The sequence below is a fragment of the Aquarana catesbeiana genome, linkage group LG05, assembly GCF_042186555.1.
Source record: "Aquarana catesbeiana isolate 2022-GZ linkage group LG05, ASM4218655v1, whole genome shotgun sequence".
Taxonomy (NCBI): Eukaryota; Metazoa; Chordata; class Amphibia; order Anura; family Ranidae; genus Aquarana; species Aquarana catesbeiana.
In genome coordinates this window covers 458,084,143-458,109,887 of record NC_133328.1, presented here as the reverse complement: position 1 = coordinate 458,109,887, position 25,745 = coordinate 458,084,143, and the positions used below count along the sequence as shown (strand labels likewise).

Below are 25,745 nucleotides of genomic sequence, written 5' to 3'. Positions count from 1 at the left end.
CTGAGCTCATCATTGCGCATCCATTCCAGATGCTTGTATGTGACATCACATACAAGCACGTGGGCTGGATGTGAGAGGTGGATCAGCAGGATGAGTGTGCCAGGACAGGTAGATGTGTCTCATCTCTGCTTCCTTTCACCACTTTGCATATCACGCTTATCATAGATGAGAAGAGGGTAGAGCGGTGGAGCAGCTGAGCAGGGAGGGTAGAGCGGTGGAGCAGCTGAGCAGGGAGGGTAGAGCGGTGGAGCAGCTGAGCAGGGAGGGTAGAGCGGTGGAGCAGCTGAGCAGGGAGGGTAGAGCGGTGGAGCAGCTGAGCAGGGAGGGTAGAGCGGTGGAGCAGCTGAGCAGGGAGGGTAGAGCGGTGGAGCAGCTGAGCAGGGAGGGTAGAGCGGTGGAGCAGCTGAGCAGGGAGGGTAGAGCGGTGGAGCAGCTGAGCAGGGAGGGTAGAGCGGTGGAGCAGCTGAGCAGGGAGGGTAGAGCGGTGGAGCAGCTGAGCAGGGAGGGTAGAGCGGTGGAGCAGCTGAGCAGGGAGGGTAGAGCGGTGGAGCAGCTGAGCAGGGAGGGTAGAGCGGTGGAGCAGCTGAGCAGGGAGGGTAGAGCGGTGGAGCAGCTGAGCAGGGAGGGTAGAGCGGTGGAGCAGCTGAGCAGGGAGGGTACAGCAGTGGGGAAAATGAGCAGGAGGGGTTCAGGGTGCAGATGAGCAGGGAGGAACAGTGAGATGAGAAGAGATGAGTAGGGGGTTCAGCAGTGGGACAAATGAGCGGGGGGGGATCCAGTGTTGGACCAGGTGAGCAGGGGGATCCAGTGTTGGACCAGGTGAGCAGGGGGGTCCAGTGTTGGACCAGGTGAGCAGGGGGGGTCCAGTGGTGGGACAGAAAAGCAGGGGGTAGAGCAGTGGGGCAGATGTGAAAGGAGGTGTATTGGTAGGACAGATGAGAAAGCCAGTTACAGTGGTGGGGCACATCAGTAGATGGGTTCAGTGTTAGGACAGATGAGAAGGTGATTCAGTAGTGAGACAGAAGAGCATGGGGATATGGCGGTGGAGCAGATGTGCAGGGGGGTACAGTGGTGAAACAGATTTCAGGGGGGACAGTGATCTGAGGTGTGAAGGTGCATGAATTAGGGCTCATCTGGGGTGCGAGAGTACGGGATGTTAATTTCTCACTACTAAAGTAGTTTACAGCATTCACTTTATAAAAAAATCCTTTTCGTGATTGGGAGTGTGAAGTTGACATTTTTTTGTTATAAAATCGGCACGCCCAATTTCTTTGAAAACATTTTTCGTCACGCTGCGCTCAAAAGGTTGCCTACCCCTGTCCTAAAGACTGCTTTTATGCTGATAATAATGATAAAATGTGAAATGTTTCAGACATGTAGGTAATTGAGCTGCTCCATATATACCCATGAAGTTTTATTAGATTCTTTATATGATAAAAATTTTTTGGTGTTTTGCCCATTCTAGTGTGCTAAACAGGGAAAAATGCTAAAAGTAAATATTTTGGTATCCGTTCGACTTAATCTTCAGTCGACTATGCCGATTATGTGCTGAAGTAGATGTGTACTGTCATTTTAATACCCATTCTTTTTTACGGACATATTTGAATTAGATAAGTGGTTTATCTGCTTTGGGATCCATTCACACCGAGATGTGTGCATTGAGCACGTGTAATTGCACATGCATTGACATGCATTTTAATGCTGTGTTGTGTTTTTAAAATACACTGCAATATTTTATATTTTTTTTAAACTTCACATAGATTGTTTTGATTCTCACATGTATGTGCATTGCAGCGTGCTTACATGCGTTTACACACTTTGTGCTGAAAAAATAAGGCATGTTCTACTTTTTGTTTATACCTTTTTTGTTTTTGTTTACATTTTCTTGATGATTATTGTCAGAACTGAAGTAAAAAGAAAATTTAATTTTGTATATGAGTTATTTGTATTTTCATATCCAGCCAGCAGATGTTTCCCTCTAACTCCTTTCACTGATTTTATAGCTTCGATTTAGCGCTCCTGTATAAAGATGCATCTTTAGTAGCTCAAACTAAAATTCACTGACATGTAATTCCCCCCTCGCTTCAGACAGCTCTGTATGAGAGATTTAATAATAGATTGGAAGTCTGAAAGAAAGCAGCTTCTGCTCTGCTCAATCCATAATTCCCTGGACATTGTACTTCTTGTGCATCCTGTGTTAAATGGTAATTTGTGAAGATCTTATATATATTTTACAAAAAGTCAGTTTAAAAATGTAGTTTGTAACTTTAAACAAAAATTAACTCCAAACAATTATAGTTTGTTGAAACTGTGTATGTATTTGTGTATGTATGTACACTGTACGCGTGTGTATGTATATGCACTTTCTAATACTTTTACTTCAAAAAGCATGGAGATTGCATAGAGCTCCACCTGCTGGCTGTAAAAGGTAAATCAGAAATTTTCCCTATTTGCCAGTTAAAAAGAGAAATATACTTTTAATACAATAAATATATATATATAGTCAGCCCCTGTTCATGCCAAATAGAAGAAAGGCCTGCCTGAGTAAAGGCAATGCCAAACAAGTGAAATCTGGAATGTGAAAATCACTGTATCAGCTTAGTTAAGGGTTCATTTAGGGACTGTTCACCTGCCAGAAGTTTTTGCAAAAATACTGTTGGGTATAAAGTGGATTTTTATTGTGGTGGGGAAAAAAATAAATCAAATGTAGCCAAATAGTTTGAAGCATGCTTTCTTGTTTGTTAAAGGGGTTGTAAATGCAGAAGGTTTTTTACCTTCTGTGTGCAGCAGTCCCCCTCGGTTCCCCCAAATGCTTACCTGAGGTCCCTCTCTGTCCAGCGATGTCCACGAGTGTCTCAGCTGTCCGATATTCTCCTTCCTAATTGGCTGAGATGCAGTAGTGGCGCCATTGGCTCCGGCTGCTTTCAATCGAAGTCAACAAGCCAATCAGGGGAGAGAGAGTGCGGGCCAGTTCGGAGGTCCGTGTCCGAATGGACACAGGGAGCTGTGACTCGGCTCTGGTGCCCCCATAGCAAGCTGCTTGCTGTGGGGACACTGGACGGGGGGGAGGGGGCAGGAGCACAGAAGAGGGACCTGAGAAGAGGAGGATCCATGCTGCTCTGGGCAAATCCACTGCAACAGAGCAGGTAAGTATAACATGTTTATTTTTATACGCATACAATCACTTTAGGAAATTTTTACTCTGTGTGAACTGAGGGACAGGGGACCTTTAGCAGATACAGCAGTCTCTGGTGACTGCAGTTTATTGAATGCTTATCTACAGAGGATAGTTAAAATGTAACTATCCTCTGTGGTTTAAATTTAGCATTTTGGTTGGAACTCAAAGTGTGGCCCAGCTCAGCATATTTGGCAGATGAGCAGCAGAGATCTGCTGCTTTAGTGAACGCTTTTTTTCTATTTTTACCTGCTAGTTGCTTTATATTAGAATTGCTTCCATATGTTTTCATATCCACAGACTCTACTCCAAATCATCCTTCGCAAGCAACACCAACTCAAAAGAAAACTCCCACCACATCTTCCACAAGGCAGAAGGACAAAGTTAATAAAAGAAATGAACGTGGAGAAACTTCTTTGCATATGGCAGCTATACGCGGAGACCTTAGTCAAGTGAAGGAGCTCATTCGTCTTGGTGCAAATGTAAATGTTAAAGATTTTGCAGGTAATAAAAAATGTCAATAAGCAATGTTTTAGACACCTTTGTTGCAACAGTAAACCCTCATGCTGCAGCTAGGCAGCACACTCAGACTTGAGACAAGGGGTGAAGTTGGGCAGCAGGAGCCACTGCCCCCGGGAGCAGTGGTTTCATATGGGGTGTCATATGGCAAGTATCCTCCAACGTTACAGGCTGACTGGAGTAATGACCACATTTTCACTACTCCTGTCAGGTGCAGGAAGTGGGGAGCCAATGCTATAGAGGGGGAGAAAGCCAGTAGGAGGCATGAGTTCCGTTCTCTCTACCCCTTCCAGCACCAGCTTCCTGCCAGTGCAGCTTTCCTTTATACATGTAAACGCAGTCAATGACTTTGGTAAAACAAGAGTGCTGTCAGATTAGGACTGATCAGGGTTTGCTCCCCCCCCCCACCTGCATTGTTCTGCTGCCATCTTACATGCCTGGCCACATTAATGAGCTGAAGTGAGGACAATGGTGACTCGCCAACACAAGCCCGCACCCAGTATTAACACTGCAGTAGTTGTTTATGTTCAACTCCTTTTGTTTCCCTAACATATCAACTATTTAATACCTAATGCATAGCCGAGTGTTCTGATAAAAACACCCTTTACTTCTCCCTAATCTGTGCAAATGCATGCTTCACTGCGACTGGCATGCATGCTTTGCCCTTTGTTTTGGCTCTAGCCGGTCTGATGCTATTCACAGTTGGTGTAAGGAGATTGGCAGAGGCCATGATCACACAGTAGGAATATCACTGCGCACTTCGGGTTTGACATGGACCCAGGAGCCTGCGCAGTGATGCTGAGACAAGCGGGAGGCAGTTGCATAGGACATTTTGGGTTTGCACAATAGGAGATTGGAATAGCCGTTTGGCATCTTCACCCTGGGCACTGGATGACCTTGTCCCTGTACTGAGCACACTGCCAGATTATTCCACAACATAGTCTCATACTTCCATATACAGGCGGTCCCCAGGTTACAAACAAGATGGGGTCTGTAGGTTTGTTCTTAAGTTGAATCTGTACGTTGGAACAGGTAAATTTTTTAAGCGTAGCTCTAGCCAAAAAAAATATTTTTAATTTTTTTCGATAGCACAGGGAAGGGTTCACATTCCTGTAACATTTGTTTTGCTGTCTGTGCCCCTGTTCAGAAGATTTCAGCTCACTTTCTGTCCCAATAACAATTGGATTTTGAAAATTGTGGGTTGTTGTGGAAACAAGCCTTGGTGATAAAGCGTCAGTGGAGACACCTTTTTCCCATAACTTACAGGAGTGAATTTCCCTTCCTAGGGGTAGATTTCCTCTCGCTTCCTGTCGTCTCCCTCCGTTTGTAAGTAGGAGTCTTTTGTAATTAAGATGTTTGTAACTCGGAGACCTCCTGTAGTCTGAAACCAGGGTTTTAATTTCTCTGAAGGATGAACTCTAGGCAGATATAGAGGACACGTTAATGCAGATCTGTAATCATTATTACATCATTAAATGTGTTTTTAAAATGCAAGCATTGTATGTATCTGAATTTGACCTGGTATCAGTCTGTAGCAGTCCCTGTATAACAGAGCTGATGTGTGAGCAGAACCAGCACAAGGAGTTAGTCAGTTCATGTACTGATAAGAAGCATGCAGAAATATTATTTTCTTTTCTGGAAAGTATTTATACTGATGATATCTTTATGTCCTTAATTAGAATTTTTAAATTTAGAGAACTATTGTATATATGTATCATTACACTGCAAAACTGTACAATATTTAGCTCCCACGTTGAAGACAGATATGCTTTCTTGGGAGAAAAAGCTTTGTTAGTCACATGCCAATGATTTGTTTAAAACTGATTATCATAATAGATTTGTGTCCATGAAACAATGTAACTTAGCCATTGTATTCATTAACTTGCTTTGCAGGATGGACACCGCTGCATGAAGCTTGCAATATGGGGTGTTATGAAGTTGCTAAAGTTTTGATTGCAGCAGGAGCTGATGTGAATACCCAGGGACTGGACGATGACACTCCTCTTCATGATGCAGCCAGCAGTGGCCACAGAGATGTAAGTATTTCCTGCTTCCAAAGGTTTTTATTCTGAGATTTATTTTTTATTTTTTGTGGAGTTTTTTCTTTTATTCATGCAATGCCTGCATTACTTGACTTGGCGTTATTAATTCAAAAAGCAAAGCTTTATTAGAATGCAGCTTACCAATTCTTAGATGTGATGGTTGCATTAGTTTTCTTTTTTAGGCTTTCTCTCTTATTTTCACCTGGTGATCCAGCCAGTAAGTATGATGTTTTTCAAAAGACAAAGCTCTCCTTCAGTTGTAGCAGTTACAGGGATGAGACAAACCATTTAACACTGACAGGGGTGTTTAAAACGATCATCTTTTAATTAGATACATTTTTTATCCCAAAAGGAATTGCTGTACCTGCTTATGAAGTATTATCTAGAGTTTGGCTAGTATATCAAAGGCTTCATGTACACTAAACTCTTCTGAACGTTGTCCTCTTTCTTTCAAGTGTTTGGGAGTTCATGCATTTAATTGGTTAGAATATTAATTTATTCTGGCCATTCAAATGAATGCACGCTCATGCACTAAACACACCTAGCGTTTAGACTTGTTTACACATGTTTAGGCATGTCAGGTGGTTTTTCTCCTCAACGGCTCCTGTGCTGAACAGCCTGTAAACTCCTGTGTATGCATGGACAAATAGGCTAACATAGAGGGGCCTTTTGGGGCAGGGGAAAAAAAAAGTCAAATGCCCAGTAAAACAGTTGTTTCAGAGCTGCTTTGTGCATGAGGCCTAACACTCCTTTCCCCTAGACTCACAATGCTGCTTTTCGAAGGTGCCCCTGTGCCCCTTCATCCAAAGTGAAGGCAGCCTTATACAAGAGGTGTGTTATTGGTCAGATTACCAGGTGAAAGCAGAGGGCAGAAAAAAACTAAAAAAAAAAAAAAAAGGAAAACTTATGCAGTCACCGCATCTAATGATTTGTAAGCTGCAATATATTACATTTTTGTTTTGTGGTTTAATGCAGCTTTTACAATATTGGCATTCATGGTAGCATTATTTCCTTTTTTGATAAACCATTGACAAAAGACCAGACCTTTTAAAAAATGTTCTCACACAAATGGAGCTTTCTTTTAGTGGTATTTGATCCCCACTGGGTTTTTTATTTTTTGCTATATAAACAAAAAAACACCAAAAAGAAAAAAAAAAGTTTTTTTTTTTTTGTTAAAAAATTTTGCAAATAAATTATCTTTCTTCATAATTTTTATGCCAAAATGTATTCTGCTACATTTCTTTGGTAAAAAATAACCCAAATCCGTATATTATGTAGTCTGTAGGAAAATTTTACAAATTTTATGGGGTCCACATACAACTGGTGTGGTGGTGATCAGGGATACAGACTGGTGACAGTATGTAAGAAAAAAAAGTATATATATAATATATATATATATATAATATATATATATATATATATATATATATATATATATATATTTGAAAATTGATCACCCCTGATGTACTGATGGCCGATCTCATTTTTTTTGAGACCCTCAAAATGCTAAAATAAATATATATTTATTTTAGCATTTTGAGGGTCTCAAAAAAAATGAGATCGGCCATCAGTACATCAGGGGTGATCAATTTTCAAATATATATATTTTTAGAGCTGCAGGACTCTGGCTAAAATGAGAATCAAGATTTTTTGGCTTAGAAGATAGATCACTATTCTCACGGCATAACATCTTTCACATTAAACAAAAAAATTGGGCTAACTTTACTGTTTCTTTTTTTTTCTTCATTGAAGTGTATTTTTTCCCAAAAAATTGCGTTTGAAAGACCACTGTGCAAATGCAGTGTGACATAAAATATTGCAACAATTGCCATTTTATTGCCTAGGGTCTCTGCTAAATATATATAATGTTTGGGGGTTCCAAGTAATTTTCTAGCAAAAAAATACTGATTTTAACTTTGTAAGAAACAAATGTCAGAAAAAGGTTTAGACATTTACACACAGAAGTTTATCCTTCTGATCTAAGGAAGAGTTACAATGTTTCTAGTTATCTACTAGCACAGACAATGTTAAAAACTTGGCAGACTGGCCAGATTTTTACTTTTGACAGCTGAGTGAGCAGAGAAGTCTCTACACAGAATGCGGGAAACTCTGCAATAGAGATCGTGAGGGGGGGTTGAATCGAGATCACGATTTTTTTAATGATTAATTGTGCAGCTCTAAAATGTATTTATAAATAGAGATATATATTATACCGTATTTAGTGGCATATAACACAACCTTAACCCTAATAACCTGAAAATCGTGGGTCTGTGTGTTATACACCGATCCCTGCTGTCTGAAGGAAGAGGAATGAGTGCCGCTGAATTACATAGAGCCGCGATCTCTTGTGTACCCGGCGCTCCGTCACTCACAGCCACTCCTCCAGGGCCCGCATTGGGCCACTGTTTTGTCTATCATATGTGCAGAGCCAGGAGGCGTGGCTGTGAGTGACGGAGCGCCGGGTACACGGGAGATCGCAGCTCTGTGTAATTCGGCGGCACTCGCTCCTCCTCTTCCCTCTGAGACAGCAGGGATAATCCAACACTGGCGAGGCTGCAATGATGGGAAAGATGAGGCTACAGATGGGAACTGAACAGGCTGCATTGTTGGTCAATTTAATGGCTGCAGATGGGCACTGAGCAGGGTGCATTGATGGGCAATTTAGAGGCTGCAGATGGGCACTGAGCAGGGTGCATTGATGGGCAATTTAGAGGCTGCAGATGGGCACTGAGCAGGGTGCATTGATAAGCTGTGACCCTAATTTTGCTTCAAAGTTCTTTATTTAAAATGTACGTTTTTTTTCCTTAAACTTCCCTCCTAAAATTGGGGTGCGTGTTATACACCGATAAATAAATAAATATATATATATATATATATATATATATATATATATATATATATATATATATATATATAACCAATGATAGCGATCACATGATAGATAGATATATCTATCTATGTGTGTGTGTAGATAATAAATATATAATTTTTTTTAATTATTATTTAATTTTTTTACACTGTTATTGCTTTTAACAGCAGTGATCCATGTTATAAGCATTAGTTCACTTTCATGAATGGCTTTCCATTCATGACAGCTTGCTTACTTTTGACATGCTGTGATTGGCTCAGGTACTATGTGATAGCAGTAGGCCAATCACAGCATCACAATACAGTCATGAATGGAATCTAATCATGTGATCGCTATGACCAATCATAGCGATCGCATGATACCCCAGCCTCTCGCAGCGATCGCTGTTATGTGTCCAGTGGACACATCAGTCACAGGGTCACGTAGCTGTGCACCCCGGGGGGCGAGCTAGTGCGCATCTGCTACGTGACATACATAGCCTGGCTTTGCCACCTGTCCGCAGTAAATGTACTGTGGTCGGATGGTAGGAGGTTAACCACTTCAGCCCCGGAAAATTTGGCTGCTCAATGACCAGGCCATTTTTAGCGATTCGGCACTGCTTCGCTTTAACTGACAATTGCGCAGTCGTGCGACGCTGTACCCAAACAAAATTGACGACGTCCTTTTTTCCCACAATTAGAGCTTTCCTTTGGTGGTATTTGATCATCTCTGCGTTTTTTGTTTTTTTTTGTTTGTTTGTTTTTTTTTGCGACAAATTTTTGAAAAAAAACACAATTTTTTGTACTTTTTGCTATAATAAATATCCCCAATTTTTTAAAAAGAAGCAAATTTTTTCCTCAGTTTAGACCGATATGTATTCTTCTACATATTTTTGGTAATAAAAATTGCAATAAGCGTATATTGATTGGTTTGTGCAAAAGTTATAGCGTCTACAAAATAGGGGATTTATGGCATTTTTGTTATTATTTTTTTTACTAGTAATGGCGGCAATCTGCGATTTTTATCGGGACTGTGATATTATGGCGGACACATGGGACAGTTTTGACACATTTTTTAAACCATTGACAATTATACAGCGATCAGTGCTATAAAAATGCGCTGATTACTGTGTAAATGTCACTGGCAGGGAAATGGTTAACACTAGGGGGCGATCAAGGGGTTAATTGTTCTCTGACTGTGTTCTAACTGTGGGGGGAAGGGACTGACTATAGGAGATGACAGATCGTCGTTCCTAGCTATTAGGAACTCACGATCTGCCTCTCCTCAGCTTACAGAACAGGGGTGTGTGTGTGTGTGTGTGTGTGTGTGTGTGTGCGTGCGCACACACACATCCCTTTTCTGCCTCTCATGCCCGTGATCGCTCGCAGCCATGAGCATCGCACCCCCTGCTATCCCGCTTAAAGGAGCTGACGTACAGCTACGTCGTTTCGCTCACCTGTGCCATTCTGCAGCAGTAAAACTGCTGCGGCTGGTCAGGAAATGGTTAAAGTGGTATTAAACTTTGAAAGCACATGTTCATTATATTGCAGCTTACCATTTCTAGATGTGATGGCTGCATTCAAATTTTTTTTTTTTTTTAGGCTGGCTTTCTTCTATTTTCATCTGGTGATCCAGCCAGTAAGTCTGTTGTTTATTAACAGAATGTATCAGTTACAGGGATGAGACAAGCCATTTAATACCAACAGGGGTGCTTACAATGATCAGGTTTTAGTAAAAAATTAGGATTAGGGGTAGTGGCGCTACCTATATTGGGGTACCTATTATAGTGAATATAATACTATGCTAGTATGTGTAAAATAAAAAAACACTCTGCAGTGGAGTCCTACAATAAGTAATAGTGCTCCTAGAAACCAATAAATAGACCGTGCTAGTGTGTATAAGCCAAGGAGATGCTCATATATATAACTAAGGTATGTGTACCTTCCAAATTAATGTAGTATATATTAAAAGCAAGTATATAACACCCACCTCCACCTCTTGCATAAAAAGGATTTAGCCAATAGAAATCCCCTCCGCAAGTGGTGTGGTACCAAAAATCATTACATACAAAATGATACCTCATAAACCCAAACCTCATGCTGAACCCCTCTCACCTCAAACCAGAGAGGGGGGGTATTAAATCTCAAATTAGTGCACCATATATTATAAACATAAAATTGTGAATAATTAAAAATGAATAAATTCCAAAAAATGTGAAAAAATCTGAAAAACACACATATAAAAATTATATAAGACATATGTATATATAGAGTTCCAGCAAAAAATGTTGGTATAGTGTTCCGGCAATGTTCTTAAGGTTAGTGACTTTCGTGAGAAAACACAGTTGATATCCAGTGACTTGCAGTGCTCCCCCTCAAGGATCCCCACTCACCAGCTCCCTACACCCCTGCAGGGGTAGTAGGCATGTAGTACCAGGCCGTGGAGTAGCGTCCTAGATTCCAATAGGGCTGTTCCTGGGTTCTACCGCTCCATATGTAATAATCCGTCCGTAATATGGTCATCCACATAGGAAAGAAACAGGGCTCCCGTAGTGTAATACGTTTAAAATTGCTTTATTTAAAACATTAATTTAACCCAAACATCAGGTTAAATGATAAAAAATATTAACTAAAAAGTCCAGGCTCCTCAAAAAAGGAAGCCAAAAGATCACACTGCGTATGAATAGCATGCACGGAGAGAGCTCGTGGATCCCAGAACCTTCAGCTGAGCGGCGTGCACCTCAGCTGCGTTCCACACTCTCTCCGACTTCCGCGTGTGACGTAATTGCGTAGCTCCGTCTTACGCGTTTCGTCATCGACGTTGTCAAAGGTGCCTTTGACAACGTCGATGACGAAACATCTGAGTCCGTGAGCGCGGAAACCCTTTCTCATTTATAATGATCAGGTTTTATTTACGTAAAACCTTTATCCCAAAAGGAAAAAACTGTTTCCTGTAACTGCTTTTAAAGTGTTATCTGTTGTTTTGCTTCAATTTGTTAGTGTATTTAAATCTGCTAGTACATCTAACACATTGTTTATTCCTTCTTGTATACATTGGGAACCGCCATGTGCTACCCAAACTGTGGGTGGTCAATATTCTACATATGCCCAATCCTTTATAGCGGGGGTGTCAAACTAGATTTCATCACGGACCCAATCAGTAGTATTGTATGGTTGCCCTCAAAGGGCTGGTTGTATCTAAAGTGCGCTACGTATAGAGTGCAGGGTTCAGGATTACGCTACCTACACAGTGCAGAGTTCGGGAGTGTGTTATGTGCAGAGTGCAGAGTTCAGGGGTGCACTATGTACACAATGCAGGGTTTAGGAGTGCGCTAAGTACAAAGTATAGAGTTCAGGAGTGTGCTGTTCAAAGCTTCCTTGCATCTCTCTCTCTTACCTGGCCCTAGTACCTCCATATGTAGGCACCGTGTCTTGCAGGAAGATCGAGTAAGAGAGATCTTTTTGATCCGGAAGCCACTGAGCAAAGCTGTCCCTTGTGAACACTGAAGGCTTTTGTGTTTACAAGTGATAGTGGGGAGCAGAGGTTGAGAGCTGGAGGCGGCAGAATGGCGTTCTGCCACGTTGCGGCTGTAAAACTGGATGCGAGGGCCACAAGACCAGGCCTAAGGGCCAGATTCGTCCCTCGGGCCTTGTGTTTGACACATGTGCTTCAAGTTATTAAAAGAAAAGAACACTGTGTTTCCTGTAGAGCAGCATTGGATAGCTCTTGCACCCAAAAACATTTACGCCCTAGGGAGCAGGCTCCATCTCCCTTTCTGTTTTTTTCACAGCTGCACTCCCCCCTGCTTTCCTTTGTTATCAGCAGTAGTGGAAGTCTCCTACACACATTTAGGGACTAGACATAGCATATGTAGGGTTGAAGCACACAAACACTTGTTTGGTCATCATTATTACATGAGCATGGTGGAATTACTATAGCTACCGCTAATATAGCAGAGATTTCCTTCTTTTTATGTATTGTATTGATGTGTGCATGTAGGAAATTTCCCTCCTGTTAAGTGATGAGGGTGTAATAAAATATGGCGGTGTGGTGTGCGCAAATGCAACGCACTTGGCAGAGTACAGAAAGTGAGGGCAAGATCATCAAAGATGGCTGAAAAAATTATTCTTTACTGCAAATCTTTGGAAACCACTTTGGCTAGTGAAAGTTAGTTCAATAATCACGTAATTGCTGCATGTCTACAAGAAAACACATCTCATATTTCCGGACTTTTATTAAAGTAGTATGCATGGAGTAAATGTCTGCAAAGGGAAGCCTTTGACAACCCTGCATGCAGTGTTAATCCCTCACATAGACAGTATGAACCTAGGAAAAGGTCTTAAACATCAACGCAACAGTCCTTGTAAATGTAAAGATTGTTAATAAAGGATATACGTACTTTTAAATGCTGGGGTTACAGAAAGATAGTGCTGTGTCATACGTATGTGCATTGAGGTATGCCTGAGGCTGTTTTTGGAAATATGGAACGACCATACAGCACTGTGGCTGGCATACTTATACGGCCATCTTTGATAAACTGAGCTAATATTGCCAAATAACTGGAGCTTGTATATAGCTCTACATAATGCTACATTTGATTATTTGTATATGTGCAAATATCTTCTATGTTTTTATAAAGTCCATTTGATGCCATATTGTCATCCCTCATGTTTCTAAGTGTTTGTTAAAAGTACTCTTTACACTTAAGTATTAGAAGGCTGCACCTAACTAACTTATTACTTATTGTTGGGTCACACTGATGCGATTTCTGATGCGACTTGAGTCGCACAGAATCCACATGACAAGAAAAATCACATCATCTTCAGTGATGCCCATCCACATCAATCCGACTCTGTGCCGTGCGACTTTGGAAAAGATTCCTGTGCTACTTGTGTTTTCAGTGCAATTTGGCTCCATTGAATATACTAACCACATCCAAAGTTGCACTACATAATCTGACCCAAAAATTGCATCAAAAGCACATCGCAGTAATATGAACTGATCCTTAAATGACTCACAATATTATGGACTAGCTTGAAAATAAACTTGCACTTTTCTAATGTTTGAATAATATATTCTATGAACTGAACAACAACTTCAGATTGCTTCTATTTAGTTATTTAGGAAGGGTCCTCATATTATTATTATTTTTTTTTTTTTGTCATCATTGTAGATTGTGAAATTACTTCTCCGGCATGGCGGCAATGCTTTCCAGGCCAATAAACATGGAGCACGTCCCATTGATGTGGCTGACTCTGAGGAACTAGAGCAATTACTAAAACAAGAAATTCCCCTTTCTGATGATGAGGAAAGTTATACAGGTATGCTATAATTAACCCTGTTTATGTATACTTGCATTTTCTTATTTTTCCCCCCCCCATAATAGTATCTATTAACATTTTCATTACATTGGTACAGAGGAAGAACAAGCAAACCAGGTCAGCAAAAGTATTGGTAGAGAAAGAATATAAAGCATTTACAGGAGGTGTGTGCAATCTTTGGGAATTGTTATCCTGGCATGTCCCCAATGCGCCCAGCTGCTGGGGACATTAGTGAATCTTTGAGGGGCTACTGTTTAAGGGTCCAGAGGGGCTTTCAGGGAGTTTACCCCGGGATAAACTTTTCCTATTTTATTTTAATAATTAATTTTTTAGTATGGAGATTGTTGTGCCTAGATAAAGAGCACATATGAAAGTTTTGCATTCATACAGGGACTGTTTTGGAAACTCTTTTTTCCTGCAAAGCAGTCAATGAATGAAATAATCATAAAGCCCCACTCTCATTAAAGCCCCACCCCAGACTGCTGTTAAACGTACCCATGCAGTGCCATCCCGTCACCTTTCCCACGCTGCATGTTTTAAATGCCCATATGGCTAGGGGGTGAAGGAGTAAAACGAAATATTTACATATTCCCTCGCTTCCTTTCCTCCCATGCAACCAGACCCCTAAAACTGCTTAAAGCCGTAATAAACCGGATTATAAAAAAAATAATTGACACTGGGCAGTTTGTCATAATGTGCTAGTATGCATCGCTACTACCTGAAAACAAATTCATCTAGCGGCGCACTGTCAACGCTGAAGGAGCTTCCATCTTCACCTGGTCTTCCTTACGGGTTTCAGTGATATGAATGGGCGCGTGGACAATGATGTCGCTCCCGCGCATGCATGCGGGAGTCACTGTTGACGGCACGGCTCTGAAGGAATGGCACAGGTATGCCATTCCTTCAAAGTGCATGCGCCAGTGATGTCACCGGCTGCATCTAAAATAAATATCTCCTAAACTGCGCACGTTTAGAAGATATTTTCTGTACCTATAGGTAAGCCTTATTATAGGCTTACTTCTAGGTAAACAATATACATGGGCGTTTACTCCCACTTTAATTGTGCTGCCCGTCCCGTTGCACCTCTCCGATATCACCTTCAATGCAGGGCCAATGTATTGTACGTGAAGATGCTGAAGGTCCTCCCATAACCCAGGAGTTTATGTAGCTGAAGCCTCTGTTAGCTCATCAGCGGATGTGGTTGAGTGTCCCTTAATTTTGCCAGTGTTATTGTTTCATGGAGTGAGACCTGTTCCTAAAGGGGCTGCACCCAGAATGATGAGTGGGAGGCGTTTGAGAGGTGCTATTTTTTACATGTGGCCTCCCTTCTAAGCTCACCTGTCTTTTTTTTTTTTTTTTTTTTTCTGAGTGAAACAGAAAATAATTTTCTCTGGTAGTTTTACATATATTATGTTGTGTGCTGTTAATGTGCTTTGTACAAGGAATAAACCTAAAATGGACATTCCTCTTGGCATGTGAGGCTCAACCAGGATTCTACTACAATTTCTGTGACTCCCAACTCTTCTTTCCCTCATGATTGTAGTAAACTGCCGGTAGAAAGGCTAGCAAGATATGAGCCCAAGGATTGATGGGTGTGGAGAAAAAAAAATCACTAATGAATGTAAAACACACTAAAGTCATTAATGATTTTGAAATGCACGTTTCTTCCAGTAATGAAAACCCTTTGGCCTTAAACAGTCCCTTTTAATAGCTTTTCCAACTATTTTAGCTATATACAGTGGCAAGAAAAGTTTGTAAACCCCTTGATATTAACCGGTTTTCTGCAGTATTTTGCCATAAAATAAGATTTGAGCCTCATCTAATGGCTGGTACACACTGTCGTTTTTCTTTTCGTTCATCCCAGCGGGCTAAACAATAAAAAAAACTTGCAGTTGGTTCACTGTACTAACACAAGCGATGTAATGTAGCAATATCCCCCCCCGCTGAGCTATTGTGTTCTGACAGGGGGACTTACTCACGCCCCCTCCCCCCACGGTCATGATACTGGCTTCTGTCAGACAGGAAGCTGTACTCGCAAGCCAAAAGTCAGCTGGTTCCTGCTGAACTAACTGCTTTCAGCCCGTGTGTACCCAGCTTTAAGTGGTTGTAAACTCCTACATGTACGCAGTGAAGTGACTGGCCTCAGGTGATACCCAGAGAGGAAACCAATCCTCCTACATCGGTTTTACCTGTCTATCTACAGCAGGGCTGGGACAAGGGGTGGGCAGGAGCTGCCCTGGGCACTGTGGTATCATGTGAGGTAGGGGGGCACCACAAAGAGTTTGGGGGGGGGGCGATTTGTGTTAGGAGGAGGAATTTGGGGGCAGCAGGGGGTAAGAATAGTTGTAGGAGGGGAAATTTTAAGAGGTGTGCTAGGAGTGGGGATTTGGAGAGAGATTTGTGCTAGGAGGGGGGATTTGGGAGGTTTGTGTTAGAAAAGGTGATATGGTAAAAGGGTAAGGGTTTTGTACTAGGAGGGTAAATTTTTTTGGGGGGGGGGTTGTGCTATTAGGGATGATTTGGGGGTATTTGTGGTAAAAGGGAAACTTTGGGAAAGAGATTTGTGTTATTTGTGTTAGGATGTGGAATTGGGGAAAGGGAATTTCTGTTGGGGGGGGGGGGGGGGCAGAGGATTTGTGTTGCAGAGGATATTTGAGGGTTAGGGGATTTGTGCTAGGAGGGAAAACTTTTTTTGTGAGAGGGGATTTGTACTGGAGGCATATGGGGAGAGACGATTTTAGCTGGGGGGCATGGGGAGGTAAGATTTTGTGCTGGGAAGGAGGGAAATTCAGTAGGGGGTGGATTTGTACTTGGAGGAGGGGAATATTTGCTTAGGGGGTAAGCATGCAGATTAATGCTCGATTGTTTGGGGGTGAGGGATTTTTGCTGACACATAATGCCCATACAGTCTTCTCTACATCCGTTCAAAGTGCTGAACTATAAAGCTTGTCTGAGCTTTCACGAAATAGGGGGCAGAGAGCTGAAGATGCACTCTGCAGAGCGCAGTGAGAAATGCTCTGACAGCTGATTGGAGGGAAGAGACCCCCCCTTTACATAACACACAGGAACAGACGTTGTCATTCAGCTGGAGGTCCCTCCCCATCACCATTTTTCTCATGGTGTCAGGAAAACTTGTCAGAAGTGATTCATGCAGATAGCAGAAGAAGGAAGCAGCAGACAAGTGACAGTCAGTGCTCTGTGATAGAGACAAGTACACACTCTAGAGGGATATGTTTTGTTCATATTCAGGGTGTAACATGATATGAATGCACCGGCCACCGTGGATCTTCTCCCGGTGTCTGCTGCCACAATTAAAGACCCGGCCACGTCGCTCATTCACAGTCCTCTGTGAATTGAAAACTACAAGATCTGGCAGCCATTATGTTGATTTGTAGTTTTCAATGAACCACCACAACGCTGTGAGCTCTGTGATAGTTCATTGAGTCTTCCTGTCAGAATGTATCAGCTTTCTCGTGTGAGGTACGAACAGGTCGAAAACCCGGACAGATTTGCATCAGCAATCTGCCAATCGCTGGTGCAATGCTTTATAGGCTCCCAAAACAAAAAAAATAACAAATGCACTTTTTTTTTTTTTTACCCGCAAAAGATGAACTTATCCATTAAAGTGATTGCAAAGGTTTTTTTATTTTTTTTAAATAACAAACATGTTATACTTGCCTGCTCTGTGCTAGGGTTTTGCACAAAGCGGCCCCCGATCCTCCTTTTCTGGGGTCCCCTGGTGGCACTCCTGGCCCCTTCTCTTTGGTGAGTGCCCCCACGGAGAGCCGCATTCTATGGCTATGGAGGGTAAGTGAGGTGCCGGAGCTCAATCACAAATGGACTACATGACATGACCTGATGAAGAGGTTAATCCCTGAAACATGTAGTCTGTCTGTGATTGAGCTCCGGCACCTCTTCCCTCCTCCACTTCCCCTCCATTGCCTCGTTGAACAGTGACCGGCTAGAGACTGGTCGGTGGTTGCAGCTGCTGGTTCGTGCACAGATTTGGCAGCCCAGCTCCTTTGCCTGCTCCTGCCATTTTCTACCAACCGGACCGTTAAGCTCTACATTGCCTCACTGAGATTCGGGATTGGAGCGTGCTCTCCCTGAGCCCCATGTCTCCTTCCAGGAACTTCAGAATTCGACACAGCCAATTTCCAACTGGCTCTGCCAGTGGAGTTGGGGGCTGAGCATTCACTGAGCTTATCGTCCCTCTCCACAGCCATCCATCTCTTCTGGCTTAACAGAGAAACCACATAAGCCCGTGAGTCAGTGCTCACAGGGCACATTCCTTTCCCTTGTTTTTATCATTTGGATTTTTGATACATTGTTTCCTGGTACATGATTCCTTCATCTACAATTCTAGTTTGTTACTTTTAACTCATTTTAAACTAATTTTTCATTATTCTACTGGAACGTTCCTTATGTTGATATATTTTTACATAATTTGTCTTGCCACTGTATATAAAATAAAGCTTGGCAAAAGATAAATTATCTTAAAGTGTTACTAAACCCTGGACCCCACATTCACTATATCTGGTATCCCACTGTACACAGAACATGGAAATGCTATTATTTTAGTAAATATAAACTGCTAAATACCTTTTCTCATCAGCAGTATATAGCAGTCTTGTGACTTCTATCAGTGTCTGGCTTAGCACTGGTTAAAGCTTGTAGGAGGAGTTTTCATTATCTTCTGGCTGTCCTATGAGGCTGCATGACTGACACTCTGTCTGGACAGTGCCGATTGGCCCTGTGCTGATCACTTGCACCCTCCCCAAAAAAAAAAAAAAAAAAAACCTCTCTAGCAATACACACAAAACTGAGCATGTTCAGAGGGCCTCCAAGGCTCTGTACGATCAGCAGATGGATTGGGGACTGTGGAAGAAGGTGGGGATCAGAGAAGACGGGATCAGACAGCCTTTTTACACAATGCCGAGGATTAAACCCTTAGGTTCCACAGTGAGTATAACCAGCATGCTTTATTTCATATACAGACTGATTTTACTGTTGTGGGTTTAGTAACACTTTAAATTAAGCATGTTCTTGTTCAATAACCTAGTTTTATGGATGGTTTATCATTTTAAATGTTCGTCGGACATCCATATTTGCTGGTTGCTTAAAATCCCTTGTCCTACTTATTTCACTAGTAAGATTTGTCTAAAAACAATAAACACACTGCAGTGTCTATTGGGATGAAATGCCTACAATGCACCTGGTTTTCTACCTCCATGTCATCTTTGTGCAGCCTGTAAATGACACGAATGAACCTCTGAGCCTCAGTTTTTGTTCATTGCCAAAAAGTTGGGATTTTTTTTTATTTTGTTTTTCCATGCAAAGACATTTAGCAATTGTTGATATATGCTCCTAATCATTCATGCGATTCAGTCAGTTTTAATTTCATTGTATTTTATTTTACAGACTCTGAGGAGCCCCAGTTTACCAATCTCTCCAGTGTAGATGAAAACTTAGATTCAGAGGGCGAAAAGGAGCCCATGATCGATGAAACCAAGCATGCCACTGCCAAGGGGACACCTTGCACTTCAGGACTTGATGAGTATGAATTTAAAGATGATGAAGAGGATGAGGAGGAGGATGATGATGATGGAGAGATGGGCAAAATGATGGAGGACAAACGTGTGATCAGGAATGAGATTAACAAAGAGTGCTCTGAAGAGAGTGAAAACTTTTTTGTAAAGAAAGACAAAATAGATTTTCCAAAACTGTACAAAAACAGAAAACCGAAACCATCTCGCTTATTATTCACAAGCTCCGACAGCTCAGATGATGATTTGCTTCCTGAAAAAGTGAGCCTTGCTTCTGAAAGCCTAAATTCTGACATCCGACACAGAAAAGAGTATAGTGTTCTACACGAGCAAAAGGAGAAGGGCAAAGTCAAGAAAAAAGTGAAGAATCAAAGTAAAAACAAAGAGAACAAAGAATTAAAACAAGAAAAAGATCAGAAAGAAAATGTTAAAGTAGTGAACATAGTGATGAACTCTGCTTTGGATTCTATAGAAAAATCTAGAGGCGAAGAGGTGTTTAGGAAGTCTCTGTGTACAAAAGATGAGGGGTCTTTACAATTGTTTCAGATTACCCCTGGCAAATCTCCCAAGCACACGTTCACTTTTGTTGATAAGCAATCGACACCACTAAAACAAGACAACACTAAAATGTGCGTTTCACCACCTGGTGGATCTGAATCCTCATTACAAGCAGAGCTCTTCCACTTCGAACAGAGCCCGGACTCAGAATATGCACTGGAAAGTTCAAGCACCGCTATTTCCAAAAACAAGGAAAAAAGTAAACACGCAAAAGACTTTTTTAATGAATATGGTGACAGGGCTGCAGCTAAAAGCAAAGAAGATGACAAAAGCCCTTCCTTTGAAACAGCGGAGTTTGTTGTAAAGAAAGACAAGGAAGGCAAAGTACTAAAAAAGCACAAAGTAAAGCATAAGGATAGGGAAAAAGACAAAAATAAAAAAGAGCTAGATGTGGAAAAGGATAAAAGCAAACACAGAGATAATAAAAACACACCAAGAAATATAGAGTTTGACAGGGAATTCTGGAAGGAGAACTTTTTTAAAAGTGATGAAAACGATGATGAATTTTTGACCATGGAATCCAAAAACCCATCTCCAGATAAAAAAGGCAAGCTGGAAAAACCGCAAGCAAAAGAAGATAAAACAAAAGAGAACTATGACCACAAAGAAAACACTAAAGATCTTGAGGAGACCATGAAAAAAGAAAGGGATACTAATATTTTTCCAGAAAAAGGTGATATTTTTTTAGGGAATGTACTTACTAAGGACGAGTCAACAAACCTTGCCAGGGAAACCGATACTGAAATACTTGCTAAGGAAAGCAGGGAGAAGTCTGAGAAGAGATTAGCACTTAAAGAAAAGGACATTGATAAGTTGGATAAAAAATGCACAGACAAAGAGAAGAAATCAAAAGATCACAAAACCGAAAAAGAGAAGATTGACATACATGACCACATAGAAAAATGCAAAACACATTTACAGTCTGTACAGAAAGAAAACGATAAAATAAGAACCGTTTCAACCAGCAAAGAAAAGTCCAAAGACAAATCTGAAAAGAAACTTGAAAGGATTGAAAAGGATAAGCATCTTGGTGAGCAGAAAGTTTCTTCTGATAAGAAAACTAAACAAATGGAAAAAGATCTGGAATCAAGCAAATCTGACAAAGGAAAACGCAAAGAGCGGGATTATCGAAAGAAGGAGAAATCTAAAGATGGAGATTGTTTGTCGGGAACAAGTGTAAAGCACAGCCAGGAGGAACGGAAACCAAGTAGCACAGAAAACAAGGTATTGCATGAACGACTATCGTTAGTAAGGGAAAAGTCAAAAGAGGAGCAACAAAAAATGGCTGAATATAAAGAAAAAGACCGCAAAGACAAGGAAAAGGATATAGATAGATATAAAGAACGGGACAAGCATAAAGACAAAACGCAAACAAATATATTGAAAGTAAAACCTAAAGAGACTGAACCAGAAAAAAATAAACCTAAATTACAACTACTCAAAGATACCCGACCAAAAGAGAAAAGATTAGTGAATGATGATCTAATGCAAACTAGTTTTGAGAGAATGCTTAGTTTGAAAGACCTTGAAATTGAACAGTGGCATAAAAAGCATAAAGAGAAGATCAAACAAAAAGAAAAAGAAAGGCTGAGACATCGAAACAGTACTGAATTGAGTAAACTAAAGGAAAAAGAAAAGCAGAGACATTCGCTCACACCATCTAAAAACAAAGAGTTAATGAGATCGAAAAGTTCAGAGTTGTCAGATTCTGGCCCCAAAGATAAAATGCTAAAGGATGCCACAAGCTGCAGATCACAGTCAGTCGATGGAAAAAATGTGGCACATCCCGGAAAAACACTTTTAATATTGGAAAACAATAGCCTAGCTAGGTCTCCTCGGTCAGAGAGTGAAAAAACTGGTCTAAGTTCTCGATCTATATCAATGATATCAGTTGCCAGTTCTGAAGACTCTTGTCATGCTACTGTGACCACACCAAGGCCTACAATTGAATATGATTCAGACTTTGCACTTGAAGGTTCAGATTCTCAGATGTCTTTCTCTCAGTCCCCTTTTCTATCAAGTGCTAAATCACCAGCTGTTCATGACAGAGAGTTGGACAGCCTTTCTGAGCTACCTGATCGTGTTAAGCAACCTCTGTCAAACAGACTTCTCCCAGGTTATCTCAGGTCAGTGTCTGTAGAGGATACTAAATTGGCAACCAGTGAATGCAGGCCGGTTGTAGAAGTTAGAAGATGCAGCATGCCAGCTGCTTTTGTTGATCAAATTAGGCCCTCCCCTTCAATTTTAGAAAGCACTTTACAAGAAACTACATCAGCTGCTCCATCAGTGCCTAGCAGCTGTATGTCTCCAAAAATAGAAGAAAAAGATTTCCAAGGTAGCTTTTCTAGTCTACATCCAAGTAGTAAAAAATCCTTACCTTTTAGTAAGCATACTGGAGATTCAAATATGTTAGTCCAAGAAACTCAAACCATTCCAGAGGGGTCACCTGTTATAAATAGCTCTGACCGAGCCAGTTGTCATGTAGGAATATCTTCACCTTTGGATTCTGAACTTGCAAAATCAGTTTGTTCAGAACAAGAGTCTGCCGCCTTTGCGGAGGCTGACGGCAACACATCTCAGGATTTGCTTTCATGTAGACAGGAAAACACCAAAACAAGCCCACATGAACCGTGTGTACTTTCCTCTCCTATATCATGTCCTACTGTTACAGCACCACCACCTTCAGATCCACATAGTTCACCAAAAACGTCTGTGCTTTGCAGTTTGACACCTAGCACTGGAATAGAAGAGCAAACTTGTGCAAGTGCCAACTCTAGTAACGTCAAAGGAAATGAGGTAAAAGAAGATGAACCCAAGCTTCCTGAAACCGAGAAAACTGAGGTATCCACTGCAACATCTCAAGAAAATGTTCACCCTGTTGACAGGATAAAAATTGTCCTTTCAGACTGTGTTGTGGAAAGAATGGAAAACACAGCAGATATACAGGCTCCTAATCTTTCCAAGAAAATCACACCAAGCTCAAGTCCAACAAAGGAGAATATTCTCATAGACAAACAAGAGGAGGAACAGTCTACATCTAAAGACTGCAAATCTGGTGTAGAAAATCTTACTGCATCACAGAGTGATAGAAAAGATGATGGTGACTTGGAAAAGACGAGTGGAACAGCAGAAACACTTAAAGAAAATACACATCATCAAGTCAACCATTCTGGTAACATAAAGGACACTTCTTTGCAAAAATACGACTTCTGTTCATCTGAGAATCAAACTCCTTCAGTACAGGAAGAGATGCAGAAATGTAGCCAGACCATTAAGATGGAAGTAGAGGAAAATACTGAAGTAAAAACCGAGCCGCAAGAAATTCCTCAAAGAATTACAAGAAATCGTGCTAACATGTTGGCCAATCAAAATAAGCAGGCGCAAGCAAGCTTCTCCCACACTTCAGAAAAGGAAGCTGTTGAAAACACTATATCCCTGAGAGGGAGGATACGACTAACTGAAGAGGATGATGTACAAGTTCATCATCCACGTAAAAGAAAGCTGCCTCGTGTGCCTCAACCTGGTTTAGCTAATCCTTCTTCAATACAGCAAGCAAAAGAAAAAACACAACAGTCCTTGGCTGCAGTTGTGGATTCTTTGAAACTGGAGGATATCCAACCATATCAGTCTGAGAGGGCAAATCCTTATTTTGAATATCTTCACATTAGACGAAAAGTAGAAGAGAGGCGAAAGATGCTGTGTAGTGTTATCCCTCAAGCACCACAGTACTATGATGAGTATGTGACCTTCAATGGCTCATATCTTCTAGATGGGAATCCATTCAGCAAGCTTTGCATCCCCACAGTAAGTCAGCTACTAAATCAGCAGCAATCCTTTTAAATGTTAATTTGAGTTTGGTTAAAAAAAAAAAAAAAAAAGTTTAAGCAGAACTCCAGTCTGCAGTACTCTATTTTTATATTTTCCCCTAAGCTTGCTGCCCTGCTTATTTTTCCCTTTATTTTATCTAAATATGAACAATACAAAGACCATAAACCAGGTGCTATGTGTTGCATCTATTTGCAGTCCAGATTATGCTGGACAGCATAAGACATTAACCTATGTTACCCTTCTGTACTCCTTACTGCTCCTGTATAAGTGGATAATATAGCACAGATTATCACCTAATACAATAAAGAACACAGAATATTGTTTGTGCTCACTGAGAAATAACACTGCATTCACATTGAGAGTAACACAGCTACTTAAAATACACGGCTTGTTTCAAAAGAGCTCTTAAGTACCACAATTCACTGAATACGTCTTTTCAGATAACCTTTTCTAATCCAGAGTCTGTACAAGTCTGGATCACACTGCACAGACACTTGTTTGACCAACATTACAACTGCTGCAGAGGATTTCCTGAGTCCCATGGTTCAGCGTGCACAGGGAAGTGTCAGGCTTTGCAGCTAACTGTAATCACATTAATCTGGCTCTGTGAATGTTGTGCTCAACGCATGGGTAACAACTGTGATTGACAGCCTGTAGATACATGTCTAAGACTGTATTTGTGACTTGTGGGAGGCTGGGCATTCTCAGACAGGAAGTGTGCCTACTGCAATGCCCTTGAATGGATAATTAGAAGCATGAGGGCAATTAAATTAAAAAGCAGGTTAATTTTCTACCAAGAAACGGTAGCAGAAGCAAATTGGAGATATAAGGAGAGGTCAGCTTTTTTAGTATGTTAGCCATCTATCATAGCTAACTGAACTGAATAATTATCAATTTAACCACTTTTGTACAAGACCTTTTTTTTTTTTTTTTTTTTTTTTTTTTTTTTTTAGGTTTTGCACATGTTAAAATTTCACATTAGTGAATTTTTAAATTGGTTAAAACCTCCTAACATATTTTTTTGAAAGCAGAAAATAGGTAGTTGCAGTCTTTTATGACATATGATTTTAGTGCACACGTTTATGCACTATTGCTTATTTTAGTGTACTTAATAAACACCAATTCCAAAAAAGTTTGGACGCTGTGTAAAATCTACATGAAAACAGAATGAAAAGAATTTCAAATCTCAAAAAAAAAAAATGTCATTTTGAAATTGATTGCAGCAACACGTCTCAAAGGTTGGACAGGGCAACAAAAGGCTGACAAAGTAAGTGGTACTAACAAGGAAGAGCTGGAAGAACATTTTGCAGCTAATAAGGTTAATTGGCAACAGGTCAGTAACATGATTGGTGTAAAAGGAGCATCTTAGAGAGTCTGAGTATCTCAGATGTAAAGATGGACAGAGATTCACCAATCCGCAAAAAGCTGCTTCTAAAAATTGTCAAACAATTTCAGAATAATGTTCCTCAATATAAAATTGAAAAGTCTTTAAATATATCATCATCTACAGTACATAATGTCAAAAGATTCTTGGAATCTAGAGAAATCTTCGTGCTCAAGGGAAAAGGCCTGGATGCCCACGATCTTCGGGACCTCAGACTGCACTGCATTAAAAACTGCTCGATTCTGTGAAGGACATCACCGCGTGGGCTGTGAACACAGTTCGCCATGCCATCCGAAAATGCAAGATGAAGCTCTATAATGCAAAGAAGAAGCCATATCTGAACATGATCCAGAAACGTTGCCGCCTTCTCTGGGCCAAAGCGTGTTAAAAATGGTCTGATGTAAAGTGGAGAACTGGTCTGTGGTCAGACAAATCAAAGCCATGAGCACCGTGTCCTCCAGACTGAAAGGGAGATTGACCATCCGGCTTGTTATCAGCACTCGAAAAGCCGGCATCTCTGATGG

General features: G+C 41.0%; 1 protein-coding gene across 4 annotated transcripts in view; it reads left to right on the top strand.

Annotated features, from left to right (window-relative positions):
• The window catches only part of ANKRD12 (ankyrin repeat domain 12), a 222,323-nt gene that overhangs the window by 161,677 nt on the left and 34,901 nt on the right, over positions 1-25,745 (top strand). For all 4 annotated transcript variants that reach the window (XM_073631354.1, XM_073631356.1, XM_073631353.1 and 1 more), the window contains 4 exons: positions 3,476-3,679; positions 5,588-5,730; positions 13,758-13,905; positions 19,327-23,813. In XM_073631354.1, the coding sequence (XP_073487455.1) occupies positions 3,476-3,679; positions 5,588-5,730; positions 13,758-13,905; positions 19,327-23,813 (4,982 nt within the window). The remainder of the gene's footprint in view (positions 1-3,475; positions 3,680-5,587; positions 5,731-13,757; positions 13,906-19,326; positions 23,814-25,745) is intronic.